Source organism: Sinocyclocheilus rhinocerous, unplaced genomic scaffold (assembly GCF_001515625.1).
Source record: "Sinocyclocheilus rhinocerous isolate Xijiao unplaced genomic scaffold, SAMN03320098_v1.1 scaffold313, whole genome shotgun sequence".
NCBI classification, from domain to species: Eukaryota; Metazoa; Chordata; class Actinopteri; order Cypriniformes; family Cyprinidae; genus Sinocyclocheilus; species Sinocyclocheilus rhinocerous.
This window is the reverse complement of record NW_015627539.1, coordinates 330,159-343,359: the sequence shown is the minus strand read 5'-3', so window position 1 is coordinate 343,359 and position 13,201 is coordinate 330,159. Positions and strand designations below refer to the sequence as shown.

At 39.0% G+C, this 13,201-nt stretch overlaps 1 protein-coding gene across 1 annotated transcript in view; it reads right to left on the bottom strand.

Annotated features, from left to right (window-relative positions):
* Positions 1 to 1,634: 1,634 nt before the first annotated feature.
* Positions 1,635 to 13,201, bottom strand: part of LOC107729871 (polycystin-1-like) — a 111,397-nt gene continuing 99,830 nt past the window's right edge. Inside the window, exons 40-47 of the mRNA XM_016540597.1 lie at positions 12,512 to 12,642; positions 10,891 to 11,011; positions 10,300 to 10,425; positions 9,406 to 9,580; positions 9,006 to 9,293; positions 7,368 to 7,502; positions 5,963 to 6,283; positions 1,635 to 5,334 (exon numbers count right to left, since the gene is read on the bottom strand). Coding sequence (XP_016396083.1) covers positions 4,189 to 5,334; positions 5,963 to 6,283; positions 7,368 to 7,502; positions 9,006 to 9,293; positions 9,406 to 9,580; positions 10,300 to 10,425; positions 10,891 to 11,011; positions 12,512 to 12,642 — 2,443 coding nt within the window. The 3' untranslated portion in view covers positions 1,635 to 4,188. The remainder of the gene's footprint in view (positions 5,335 to 5,962; positions 6,284 to 7,367; positions 7,503 to 9,005; positions 9,294 to 9,405; positions 9,581 to 10,299; positions 10,426 to 10,890; positions 11,012 to 12,511; positions 12,643 to 13,201) is intronic.

Below are 13,201 nucleotides of genomic sequence, written 5' to 3'. Positions count from 1 at the left end.
TATTTTTGAGTTCCCATTTGCTCAAATAGCAACAGAAAAACTCCACATTAGTGTTTTCACGACTTTCCAATAAGAGGAAAACGAGAGACTAATGGCAGTCAGAAGAAAAAACGATGTAAAAATTTACCTTCACTCCTGTAGACGCGGTATTATGGAAGCCCGTTTCCGCCACTGAATAAAAATAAAAAAGGTAATTGCAACTTTTTATCTCACAATTCAGATTTTTTTTCTCTCAGAATTGCGTCATATAAACTCGCAATTCTGACTTTTCTTTTTGCAATTGCGAATTTGTATCTCACAATTCTGAGAAAAAATGTCAGAATTGCAAGTTTGTATCAGGCAATTCTGAGAAAAAAAAGTTAAAATTGCGAGATGTAAACTCGCAATTGTGAGAAAAAAAGTCGCAATTACCTTTTTAATTTAGTTTATTCTGTCCAAACGGGCTCCTATACTGCATTATCCTTAAGGTAGTTTTAAATGTTGTTTTTTTGTAATTTGATGCGAAGTTAAAATAATACGAAGTGTTATAAATGTACACACAATTTTTAAAAAATTTAAATATAAAAAAACTGGGTGGTTTTGGTATGCTGATGACCGTTAAAACGCGTCATCACCGTCTGTGAAAAAGGTTTATTGCGTTGCATTGATTGGACGAACGCAGCACGTGATCGTTAACGGCTCTAGCATAGCGCCTCATCATATTATATACTAGCGACTGTATCTAGTTTTTCCTGAGTGGACTTTTCTAACTCATTTTCACTGTCACCATTTGATATTTTCATTTGATATTGAGTATTTCTTAATTAAATAAATTAAATTAATTAAACTGTTGCTAAGCATCTAGTAATAAAATCTTTTCAAACTGTACAAGTTTGGCAGAGCAAATGCGCCGCTAACCCTTCTCCGGAGCAAGGTTTCATAAACTTCATAAACCTTAAAAGCACGGTGTAGAACGACAATAACACGGGCTGAGTGTGAAAAGCGCTTCACTATTAGCAGTGTTGGGTAAGTTACTCTAAAAAAAAAAAAGTAATTAATTTCTAGCCACCAATTACATCTTCAACAGTGTAATTAGATTACTGTACTAATTGCTCTCTCTAAAAATATTGCATTATGTATTACTAATTGCTTTCTAAATCAACAAGGATAGGTCTTTTAATTCTTTGAAATAAATTATATAAAAAAAGTGCAGAAATTGCCCTTGAACTGATCAAAGTAGAGGTTATATTAAAACATACATTGTATCATTTAATATTAGTTTCTTATTTTAAATCCACTATTGTTTTATATATAATTGTTCTATAGCCTATGTTTAATGCAGTTACATCAGAAGTAACAAATAAAATTGAGCAATCCCTTATTTTGCCTTTATAAGGTAAATGTAAGTAAATTACCGTAATTAATTAATCATGCGTTACACTCAACACTGTCTGTTCATTTAAACATTAGAAGTCCTCATTTTATTGTCCTCATTTGTAAGTCGCTTTGGATAAAAGCGTCTGCTAAATGACTAAATGTAAATGTAAGTCAAAAGATAGTGTTAGGTGGAGACGAGTTTTTAGTTGTGATTTGAAAGACAAGAGAATGGTGAATCAATATCTTGAATTGAAGCCCCACAGGAACCACAGACGCTCAGCTGTCAGACTCTTTATTTGACTTTGTCAAGTGCAAAAGCATGTAAAGCGAAGTGCTACAACGTTACAAGTACAACAGCACAATTCAACACAAAATGTCAAACCTGCAATCAACACATTACTGCACCTTCAGCATTTAATACCAAAAAATAAGACTTTACAATATTGCATGCAAGTATGTTTTGGCACTTGTGACTGGTTTGAAATGGCAGACATGATTTTTTTTTTTCTGACAAAAAGTAAGAAATATTTTAGCGGCAATACTTTCCTGCAAAGAACTACTAAAAAGCCATTATATTTTAAAATGACTGCTTGTGCTGTGTGTAGTTCTGTTGGAAATAGCAATGCTTTCATACCTTTTTTGGGTCTTATTTTTTCCTTTGGCCAAAGCATTTGTGTGAAATGATTGTGCATACTGCGATCCATTTTGTGTACTGAAATTTCTACTCAGTGCGGTTAAGGCAAACGAGATTAAAACAATGCAATCAAACTCGAATACAATATTTACATCAGGGCACACCAATATGTACAGATAAACATGACCTTTCTAAACCTCATCTGGAATGGCCTGAATAAGAACGTTACTGTAGTGGAAGTGACCTTTGACAGAATCAAAACTCCCTGTAGTGGATATTTTCGAGTGCTTAAGCTAATCATCAAATCACTCTCAACTACTCTAATTTCAATATATGAGACCTTAATACATGTATTGTTTAAAGCGGAAAACAACAAAAAAACAAAAAATCCTAGTTTGGGTTTTTAAAAAGAGGGACCCTGAGCATCATCACGGTAAATACCAATGTAGTACTTCACAAGAGACATAAAATCAACACATTGTAGAAACAAATACATGAAAATTAATGGTAATTAATATCCCGATGCAGCTTGTGTATAATACTCAAAGAGAATAGTTCTGGAAAGTTGTATGTGAAGAAATAGTACATACTAGTTTAAATATGGCAAAGCACTAAAGCTTGACAGTGCAATAAAGTGCTAAGTTCAAAAGAAACAAGTTTATTTCTTACTTGAGTTGCAAGCTTTGGCAAAATTATACGGAGAGTAATGCTGTTGTAACTATCTCTTATGTTCATACCAAGCTTATTTTATTATTTCTGCAAAACATTTTCCATAACACATTCAAATTAAATCACACCGATGCCGTCACAATCATTCATATTAAAACATCAATACAAAGTGCTTTTTAAATTAAATTCAAAACATCATAGAAGGCAGCAACAAACACACTTCCATTTATCATAAGCTGGTTTTTCATTCATTAACAAACTACTTAATAACAACTACTTAACAATAATAATGCTTTATGGAACATCGCTTTTACCTGCTGGAATAACAAATCCCCATACAGAGAATTCTGGGAGTTGTGCTTGAATGAGGGACGTACCTTTGTCTTAATTCTGCCTCAACTTTTTCCTTACTTCATCTAACATTTCATGTCCTACTATTACGTTATACCAAATTTTTGGTCTCCCTTTAAATTCACACTTTCTGACATGCTTTCCCTTCTCTCAGTTTTCCTTCTAATTTCATCTTCTCTCACTCGCCCTCTGGTCCGTTTCGCTCTGAGAAACCTCTGAATGGAGCTCTGTGTGAGCAATTATGTCAGAGAAATATATTTGAAATCCTGAGGATTACTAGTTGTTTAGCACCCTGATGGCCTCTTCAGAAGTATGTTAGTGTGAGTGTATAAGTGTAAGTGGGTAAATTGTAAAAGTTCTTATATTTTCTGATATGTTTTTGTGTCTATTTTTCGCAACATGCCATTATATTAAGAAGCATGAATTATGCATAAGTACCTCGAAGCATAGCTCTATATTTATGTAATCTCATCAAATATGTACCTGCAATCAGGGTGTTTTTATGTCTGTATGTGTGCGAGTTTGTCAGTGTGAGCCCTTTTCGAATAAGCTGTGCCTATTCTGCATAAATGGGCGATACATATACCGATGACCTTAAGATAGCTTCCTTTAACAACACAAAAAAGAACATTTCATCAAACATAACTAAAAACATTGTACAACAAATACCATCAAGCTTTAGCCATCCTGCATCAACAGGCTTGCTGTTGTAGTCCTTCATTGTCTCTTTCAAGAGTTTGTTTTGTTGTTGCGACAGCACAAGGTGTGCTCTTGTCGGTTTCAACCCAGTTGACCACCAGGGTCAAGAGGTTGGACTTGAGGTCACTGCAAGTGGGGAAGGAAAAGGGCAACTTGCATCAACTGGAACTTCTTGAGGATTGTAGAAACCATGGTGACCTGCACCCAGTTTCCATCTTGAGACTTTTAGTAAGGCATTACAAATCAAAAGACTTGTGGGTTGGAACTTAAGGCTATGGTGTATTATTTGGTTTTAAGCAACTTTTATTGCTTTCGCTCTTCTTGAGGGCCTGGTTACAAAACCTGCTGTCACCAGGTCCTCCTTTCTTCATGAAATGCTGTAACCCTTGAGCTTCAACATTCCTCGAGTTCCTAAGCCTTACAACTCAATTCCAAATCCTTGCCTGTACTTGTCTACTGACTGGTGGAACCTTGGGGTCTCAAGGTTTGGGGTGTCCTGAGATAGGTCTGTCTGGGTTGGGGTGCACCTTATTTTTAAGTGGGGGAGGTTTGTGCTTGCGTTTGCGGGTGGGATTCGTAGTAGTGTGTGCAGGGTGCCGGAACACGCTGGAGGGAAGGTTCTCGCTGTTGGTGGGAGAAATCCACTCATGGGAGCGAGGAATCGGTACAGGGGTAGTTATGGCAGAAACAGGAGCAGTTGAGGAAGCAGATGCTGGAGTGGGAACAGGGGTAGGGATGGGTTTGTTGGCACAGCCAGCAACCTCAGATTCCCTTTGGAAATTTGGGTCTACCTTGTTGGAGGTTCCTTTTACTTTATGAGAAACCTTGTCAGCCTTTTGGCCTCTAGGTTGACTACTGTCCCCCTCAGGTGGACTTGCTTTGAGGGGACCCGAGTCCGCCTTGCGAGGGCCTTTCTCAGTCTTGTCAACATCTACCACCTCGGTACTAGGGGTTTCTTGAGTCTTTTGGAGACTATTGGTCCTGTGGGGACTCAAGTCCATCTTATTGAGGCTTGTGGTAAGAGCACTTGTGATTTGTGAGAACTTCTCTGATTTCCTTGACCTTCGATCTCTCTTGTGAGGATTTCTCTCAGATGCAGGTGCACTTATTACAGTTCTCAGGGGAGATTGTGCCACTTGTGTACTCCTGTCTGTCCCCTTGTATCTATGTCTCTTCTGTCCTGCAGACTCCAGACTTCTGTGGCGGCGTACCCCTCTGCCCCGTCCTCTACTCTTCCTCAGCAGTCTCTCTAGGTGGCACTCTGTTCGATACAGTTCCTCTGTGGCGTGGGTTACCCGGTCCAGCTGCAGAAGCAAAGCATCGAATGCTGGGAGGATTCTGCGGAGTGTTGCCTCCATCTCAGCTCTCTCTTTCCAGCCTTGGCCTCCAACTATCACCCCAAGACCTAAAGTGAGGCCAAGTCCTAGACCTGGGGCTTCAGCCAAACTGCAAGGGCTGCTGGATGTGGGACGCCAGGAGGCCTCAGATCCTCCGTCAATGCTGTCGGGAGTTGGGGGAGCCACAGGAGTGTCCAGAGGAGGAAGACACAAGGACTTGCAGTCACTAGTTGAAGAGGAACGTGAAGGAGGGAGCTCCATACCCTCAAACCGCACCTTGTGCCGGAACTGTTGGGGAAGAAAGGGATAATGGGTCAAGAGAAGGTGGTGGTAATTTAAAGGACAAAGGCATGCGATGAAGGTTTAATCTGGAGGACATGTGACTCAACATACTAGAGAGTAGGTAAGAAGCAAGTACTCATTTATCCAAAGCAACTTACTGAATAATTTTCTAAAGACAATCCCCTGGGAACAACCCAGGGTAAGAACCCAATGGTAACAGCTCATGGCTCGTTCTTTGGAGTGTTTGACCAGCAACCATTTACTCACCCTGAGCTTTAGCCATACCCAAAGTTACTAAGATTCTGCTTTATCAAGACCTTGTGTTTCAGGGGGAATCTTTTTTTGCTCTGCAAATTGCTTTGGATTAAAACCCTCTACAAATATACTACCAATATATGGAAGGGAAAATGGGATCAATTGAGCTATTCAATTTTGGTAAAAAAACAAAAAAAACAGTGGATAAACAACAAGTGCCTCGGGTAGAAACATCCACTTGTGTTTCCATAAACCTACACAGAGTTCATAAATACATCAGATACATGCTAGAAGACCTAATTCTTGACATGCTACATTGGTAACACCTTTCATTTGACAAAAGGGCAGGGAATCTTGAGTATTATGGAAGAACACAGACCTCTTTAGCACGGCTGAGCCCCATCCACATTTTGAGGCGTCGCAGGAACAACTCCACCATTTCATAGTCCTGCAGGTCAACGGCTGGACGGTACAGTTCCGCCCTTGCCCGACGATAGTTCCTTAGCAACGGCGAGATCAAAAGCCACAGCAAAACTAGTCGGAGGAGAGTGAAGCTAATGTAGAAGATGAAACAGGAAGCAGAACATGGAGAGGAGCCACTGTCCGGTCGCCATGACAACAGTCCACGCCCATTAGAGCCTAGTAACTTCAAGCAAGTAGAGCTAACAGTTCCGTGGCCCTCCATGACAGAGTGGAAAAGCTAGAGGGGAGGAAAAAAAGATCGTACTTGTCTTAAGATTTTGCTAAACTTTTTAAAAAAAAATTTATACATAGTTCTGGACTAAATCCAGAAAATAAATATTCAAGTTATTGATCAGAACAGACTGCTTTTAAGAGATATAAAATGTTCACTAATGGCTCATAATTGACCCATTAAATATTCTAGTTGAGTGAGGGAGATAATTTAACAGTCTCTTGTGTCCGCTTCACCATTGTGTCAAAGTTTTTTTTGCACTTTCTTTATGTAAACAGCCTAGAATTTCTTGGAATTTTAATTTAATAATTCAGGATTAAGGAAGGGTGGTGTGTTCAGATCCAAACACAAACATGCGTATACAAATGAGTACACAGGCACAGACAACTGAACCCACAATACGGTCATCAGTGAATTGTTAAGAAGTTGCTAGGGCACTGTTATGTGGTTGTTGAAGTGATGGTTGCTTACTGGCCCAAGTCAAAAAAGCCCAACCCCAAATCTCTATAATATTCTGGTCTATGGGATTTTGCACCTTCTTTAAAAATTAAAAGCACAACTCTCCTTAGCAAGCCACATGAAGAAGCTATGCCCTGATGTTTAATACATTAGTTTTGTGTGTTTGCTCAAATCCCTCTGTATGAGTAACAGCAATGGTGATGCTTGGCTTAACAAACAACTAATAACAATACCCAGTTTATACACAAGGTCACTTCAGCATGCCAAGTTTTACAGGAAAATTTAGGAAATTTGTAATTCAGGCAGAATCAAGGTCCTCGTACACTCAGTTATGTACATAGTTAAAAGACACGGACATTCAGTTCAGATAAATAATTGGCTGACGTCAAGGAGATGTGCTGCTTTTATGAACTCAAGTCCTTTATGCATCTAATAAATGTCTTTAATTGTACTCGTTTCCTCTGCATTAGTACGAAATTTGTTGATGCGCGTAGGTCACCGGTATAATCATGACAAAATGCATTATTCATTTTCCAGAAAAAACACTGACAGGTTTGTGTTTACCAAGGAACCATGAGTCCATGTGGTTTAAATCATTTTGCAGATGGTGTGTGTGTGTGTGTGTACTAACCAGGTGTCCGGTGTGTGAGTATGCCAACAGGAACACGAGTAGAGTGACTGCAACTGTCAGCAGCTCCCAGAAAGATCTCCTTAGCGTTCTCCCGAAAACCCCCCATTCTCTCATGAAACGCAGCTGGTGTGATGCCTAAAAAGAGATAAATGAAGTGAGTGATAAATAATGCCTCGCCGGTTTGTATTTTATATCATTAATTATTGTAGAATTATTCAAGATTTTTTGACTGTACTAAAGCATAAAAATACTAGGGCCGAGGAAATAAATCAATGCATCGCGAATCGAGAAATTCTGCATCGATTCTGAGATTTTCCAAATGCATCGCATTTCTCTCTCGAATTGATTCTGAGCTTAGGTTTTAACAGAAGATGGCACTGCATGTTTTAGAAACAGCCGTACTCTGCAAACTGCTTGCTTCCTGTTCCTTACACACACTTGAACCTAAAATAATCATTCATAAAGTTTGAAAAGTTTGAAGCTAATCACAAGGGTTTTTACAGTGAGCTGTTTACATTAATCTGGCGTCATAAAAGCATTCTGAGCCGAGGTGCAATTACATGACTCAGCTGAACGCACAAGCGCTCTTCTTCATGAGCATTTGAGAGTGCGGTTAAAAACTACAGTAGTCAACACTTGAAGTGGATCAAAAAAGTTCATCAAAGTTGTTCTAAGATAAGAACACATTTTGGTTTTAGGTTTTAGGACAACTTTGATGAAAGATTTTGATGCACTTCAAATGCTGACTACTGTAGATCAAAGTCTACTGTTAAAAACTACGCTCAGAATCAATTCTTTGAGAATTGAAGCCCTAAAAAAACACCATAATATGTTTGCCGACATTTAGGAGACCTGCTAAATTCACATACTTGTTTTGCTGAAAAACAACGCAACAGCCAGTTATTCTACTTTGAAATGTACGTTCTGTGTCGGAATGTCTGTTTTTGTTGTGGTCTCTGTGATTTCACCCACTGCCAATTTACCCAGTAGTATTTCGACACACCGGGTTGCCAGTTGGCGGAAAACACTGTGTACCGCAGCCATGGAAGCCAGCAAACGAACTGGGTCAGAAACGGCAGATTCTACCCAACCTAAAAAGCCTCAGCATCCATCTGTTCCATTGTTAATTGCACTCGTTCTTCTTGCGTGTGCTCAATCTGGCAACCCACATGAGCATCGAGCCTGAGTAGGAGGGGCAGGAGAAACAACTCCCTCCAATATTCTGAATTTGGACTGGACTGCTAGCTGTCAATATTATATACAGAACCTTTAAATATTTAGTGATGTCTGGACTGATGTGTACAGGAGAAGAACTTGAGGTGGGAATTTATGACTTTGCAGATGTGCGTTTAGCATTCATTTCGTTGTCCCGAACAAACTAATTAACAGGACAATCCCGCTGGCATAACCTGAGGTTAAGTGCCTTGCTCAAGGGCACAATGGTTCATTCTTGTAGTTATCAGTTCTGAACTTCATCTAGTACACCATCTCACACTATTCCATATTTCTAAGCACTTGAAAAAAATTATAGTAGAGACTTCGCTACACCATTTATTAAGGCATGGCATTCTGCAGCTCCAACTGTAGAGCATGTTTCTAACAATGCCAAAGTTATGGGTTTGATTGCCATTTGCTCACCTTGAGAACCAGTAGGAGGAGCAGAGTCGCGCTGAGTTGGGTCAGAACCTGGTTCTGCTGAGCCAGAGGAAAGAAATCCGTAAAAGTGTCCCGTTTTTGTAGAAATGACCCCCATTGGTGGGCGGAGAGTACAGAGCGGCTCAGGTGTAGCGAGGCGACACAAATCGCCAACAGCAGACTGCAAACACTTGCTACATTCCACAAACGCAGGAAGTAGCCACGCCCCTGTTTCCAAGCAACCGCGCTCTCACGTACAGCAAAATAGATCACGAAGACCAGCAGGAGGAGCTGTGAGAGAAAGAGAGAACTTAATGAACCTCTGCCTTTGTTCAGAAAGCAAAAAAAAAACTGAAATAATAGGATCAGCTTTCAAAAGTGTTTTGCGATTGGCTGATGTTACCGTGAGGAACAGCGGCAGGTCCATGCCGTGACTGAGCGTGTGGAGGCTGCAGGTTTTGAGGTCCAGACTCAACTGAGCATGCTCAGATACAGGAAACTCCAGCAGGAACGTGAAGACGGCCAACAGATCGGTGTTGATGTTATAGAGGGGAAACTCCACGAATAGAGCCCTGGTCCTGAACACAAACACACAAAACATCAGAGGACAGTTGTTCTCAGTATCGTTCCCTCCAGTCTATTAGACTACAGGAAAATAAAATACTGTAGTAATTTAATAATTGAGAAAACAATAATAAAAATCAATAAATATAATATAATATAATAAAACATGTTTTACAAAAAAAGATTTATGTGGTCCAGGGTCACATATATATATATATATATATATATTAAAAATAATTACATTTTTTACATTTTTAAATCTTTAAATAAAGCAATGAATTATGACATGCCTAAACAAGAAAAAAAAAATCATCTAATCTAATGTAATACAATATAATATAAAAATATACATTTTGCTTATCAATCTGGTAATCAAAAATGTATTTAATTAATAAAAACAAATAATTTATTCGAAAATATTAAATAATGTATCTGATAATCTAGCAATTATGAAGTTATTTTCATTAGGTAATAATTTCACGACTGATAACTGGTAATACATTTTGAGCTCAGTTTTGAGAAGCCAACTGTTGTTCTTTTTTTGATTTGATCAATTTCCTAAAAGGCCTATTGTGTGGTGCAAATGAGTGTGCAATAAATAGTCAATATAAAACAAGTTCCCTCCAAAACAACTTCCTCCTCCTTCCACAGTCTTTTGTTGAGCATCTCCTCACTAACTAATTAGTATGCATTGGCTGTATATATCAGTGTCTGTGTGTGAGTTTATACTCACAGCGGGTCGAGCCACTGGTGTGTGTTGAGTTGTTTGATCACAGCTCTGGAGTCCTGCATGGTCCTGCTGAGATCCTGCACGAATCCAGCGCTGCTGTAGACAGACACCTGACCCCAGTGCCACACACTGTACACACATCAAACCTGCATGAGAATCTCACTGACATGCGGACGAGGCTCCAGAGCAGAGGAGAAAACAAAGACAACCTCTGAACCAGAAGACATGATCCAAGATCAGCCTGGGTCATGATTAATTCAGCTAGAGATCTGTACAGACTGAACGCACACTGATCCAGGAGCCTGACGGCCTCCAGTTTAGTTGACCCTTGTATTCCAGAACAAAAAACCAAGAGATCAAAAGCCAAATTTGGATGACAACAGTTATTACAAGTGGTGTCATGGAAGAACAAAGCTTCTTTAATCTTGTAGATTAAATTGCCTTGCCAGTTGAAATTCACCCTGTTCCCCAAACCATCCTATGGTTTGCACAGGAGCTTCAACTCACAACTGACATTTCACTCTCCTGTGTAATGAATCCTGGGATTTTCAGTTTGGCCGATAAAAGAAGACAAATGCATCATGTGACTCTCACCCGCTGCTCTGAGCTGTACTGATACTCCAGTTCTGCACCAATTCTGAGGCTGACTCCGCCCATCCGGCCGGGACACACCCAAACCACGAGGCTGCTGGGAAATAGCCAATGCCGGGGCATTCTGGAAGACAGCAAGAAAGATGGGGGTCAAAGTTCATGAGTGATTCGTGCTTTTATTATTTGTTTCCTAAGAATGTATCAGTGTTGGGAAGGTTACTTTGGAAATGTAACGAGTTACAGATTACAAATTACCCTATTTAAAATGTAATTAGTAGAATAACTATTTCAATTACTTTATTAACTAACTAATCATGTAACTGATTACATTTGATTACTTTTCTAAATTTAAATTTCATTTTTTTCCCCCCGAAATTTTTCTAAATTTTTAATCATTTTAAAACATTTAAAGCAGGCAGGGTTAACCTTACAGTAGAGCTCAACACTGATGTCAGACTTTCCAAATTCTTCATCACTTGAATTAAGATTATAATAATTCAATTTTAAAGCACCGCCACTACAAAATCAGTCTTTAGCAAATCATAACAAGAAATAGTATTAATAGCTATGATACTGTTTTTGAAATCAAATCTGTGCATAGCTATGACAGGAAACACTGGCATCTAACAATGCCTTTATGAAAAAAAAAAACAGTTAATTTAAAAAATAAAACATAAACATAAACCCAAATAGGAAATAAAACAGTTATCGAATAAGCATGTGTCCTAAACTCCTGAAACATTGGTGTCTCATGTTTTAGAACAGTCAATGCAATTTGGCAAAGAAATTAATCAAATCTGTATGTGTGAGAAAATATTCAGATGTAACCCCTTTGTAATCGTAAACATTTGCATAAGCAACTGTAATTTAATTACAAAATTTTCTCTGTAACTGATTACAGTTACATTTGTTTTGTAATTATGTAATTCAGTTACATGTAACTAGTTACTCCCCAACACTGTATGTAGTGAAAATGTAAATGAACAAAGTTTGTTGGTCACTGAAGTGTATTCTGAACCTGTTACTCATCCACCTTATATGAATGTGTGTGTCTGTGAGGAAAAATCAATTTCAGTCAGAATGAAATGCTCTGAGTCTCAGTCTGACAGCTCTGCTTGAACACTCTTTGTCGTTCTCATTGTTCTCGGGAAAATTAAAGAACATTTCACCCATCTGCGAGTGCTGACCTCTTTATACCTCTTTTATGACGTTCTTTATACAGTCTTATGCAGATCCAGGAGCACAGGACCATCAAAGGTAATAAAAGCAGAAAATGAGCCGCTTTATGTACGTAATGCTTTCCTGAAACAACAATATTCTGCTTCAAACTCAGCATTTGCTCAGACACTGATGCCTTTGTTATTATTTTTTTCCAACAATAATGAAAGTTAAACCCGCTAAATCCAGTGTTTATATTTTGTATAAAAAGTATATATATATATAAAAACATACATATGAATTATCCTCTAAAGAATGTGTTTCTCCATAAGTTGCTTTGAATAAATGTAAAAAATAAATAAATAATATTACATTATATTTATTGTATTATATTTATATTTATTATAATATATTATATTTATCTATATTTTTATGAAGTAGCTGTGTTTATGTGGTGGTGGAGCACCTGGCTGAGCTCTCAGCTGTCGGAGGCGGGGTCGACTTATCAGAAGGCTGCCCGTCTTCTCCATTAGGTCAGGTCCATCCAGTAACCGTGGTAACACGGAGTCTGAGAGCCATGCCCACACATCTTCACGACTGCAGACAGAGGATCAGACAAGTTAGAGACGTGAGTGTGTGTGTGTTACAAACGGACTGTGACACTCAGAGAGGCTCATGGTGTGAAACAGCAGCCACCTGTCGAAAACACTACATCAACATACTGTCAGCTCACCTTCCTCTGTCTGATCTCATACATCAACACATACACACACACACACACACACACTTCTGTCAGACTGACTGCATGGAGTCTGACCCGACAGATCGGTGAACAAGACAACACGGAAAGACAAAACTCTAGTCTACATGCTCCTGTGTTTGTTGCTGGACAATAGTTGTGTAATGCTAAAAGAGCTACATCTGTGTGTGTGTGTGTGTGAGTGAGTGAGTGAGTGAGTGAGTGAGTGAGCGAGTGAGTGAGTGAGTGAGTGAGTGAGTGAGTGAGTGAGTGAGTGAGTGAGTGAGTGAGTGAGTGAGTGAGTGAGTGAGTGAGTGAGTGAGTGAGTGAGTGAGTGAGTGAGTGAGTGAGTGAGTGAGTGAGTGAGTGAGTGAGTGAGTGAGTGAGTGAGTGAGTGAGTGAGTGAGTGAGTGAGTG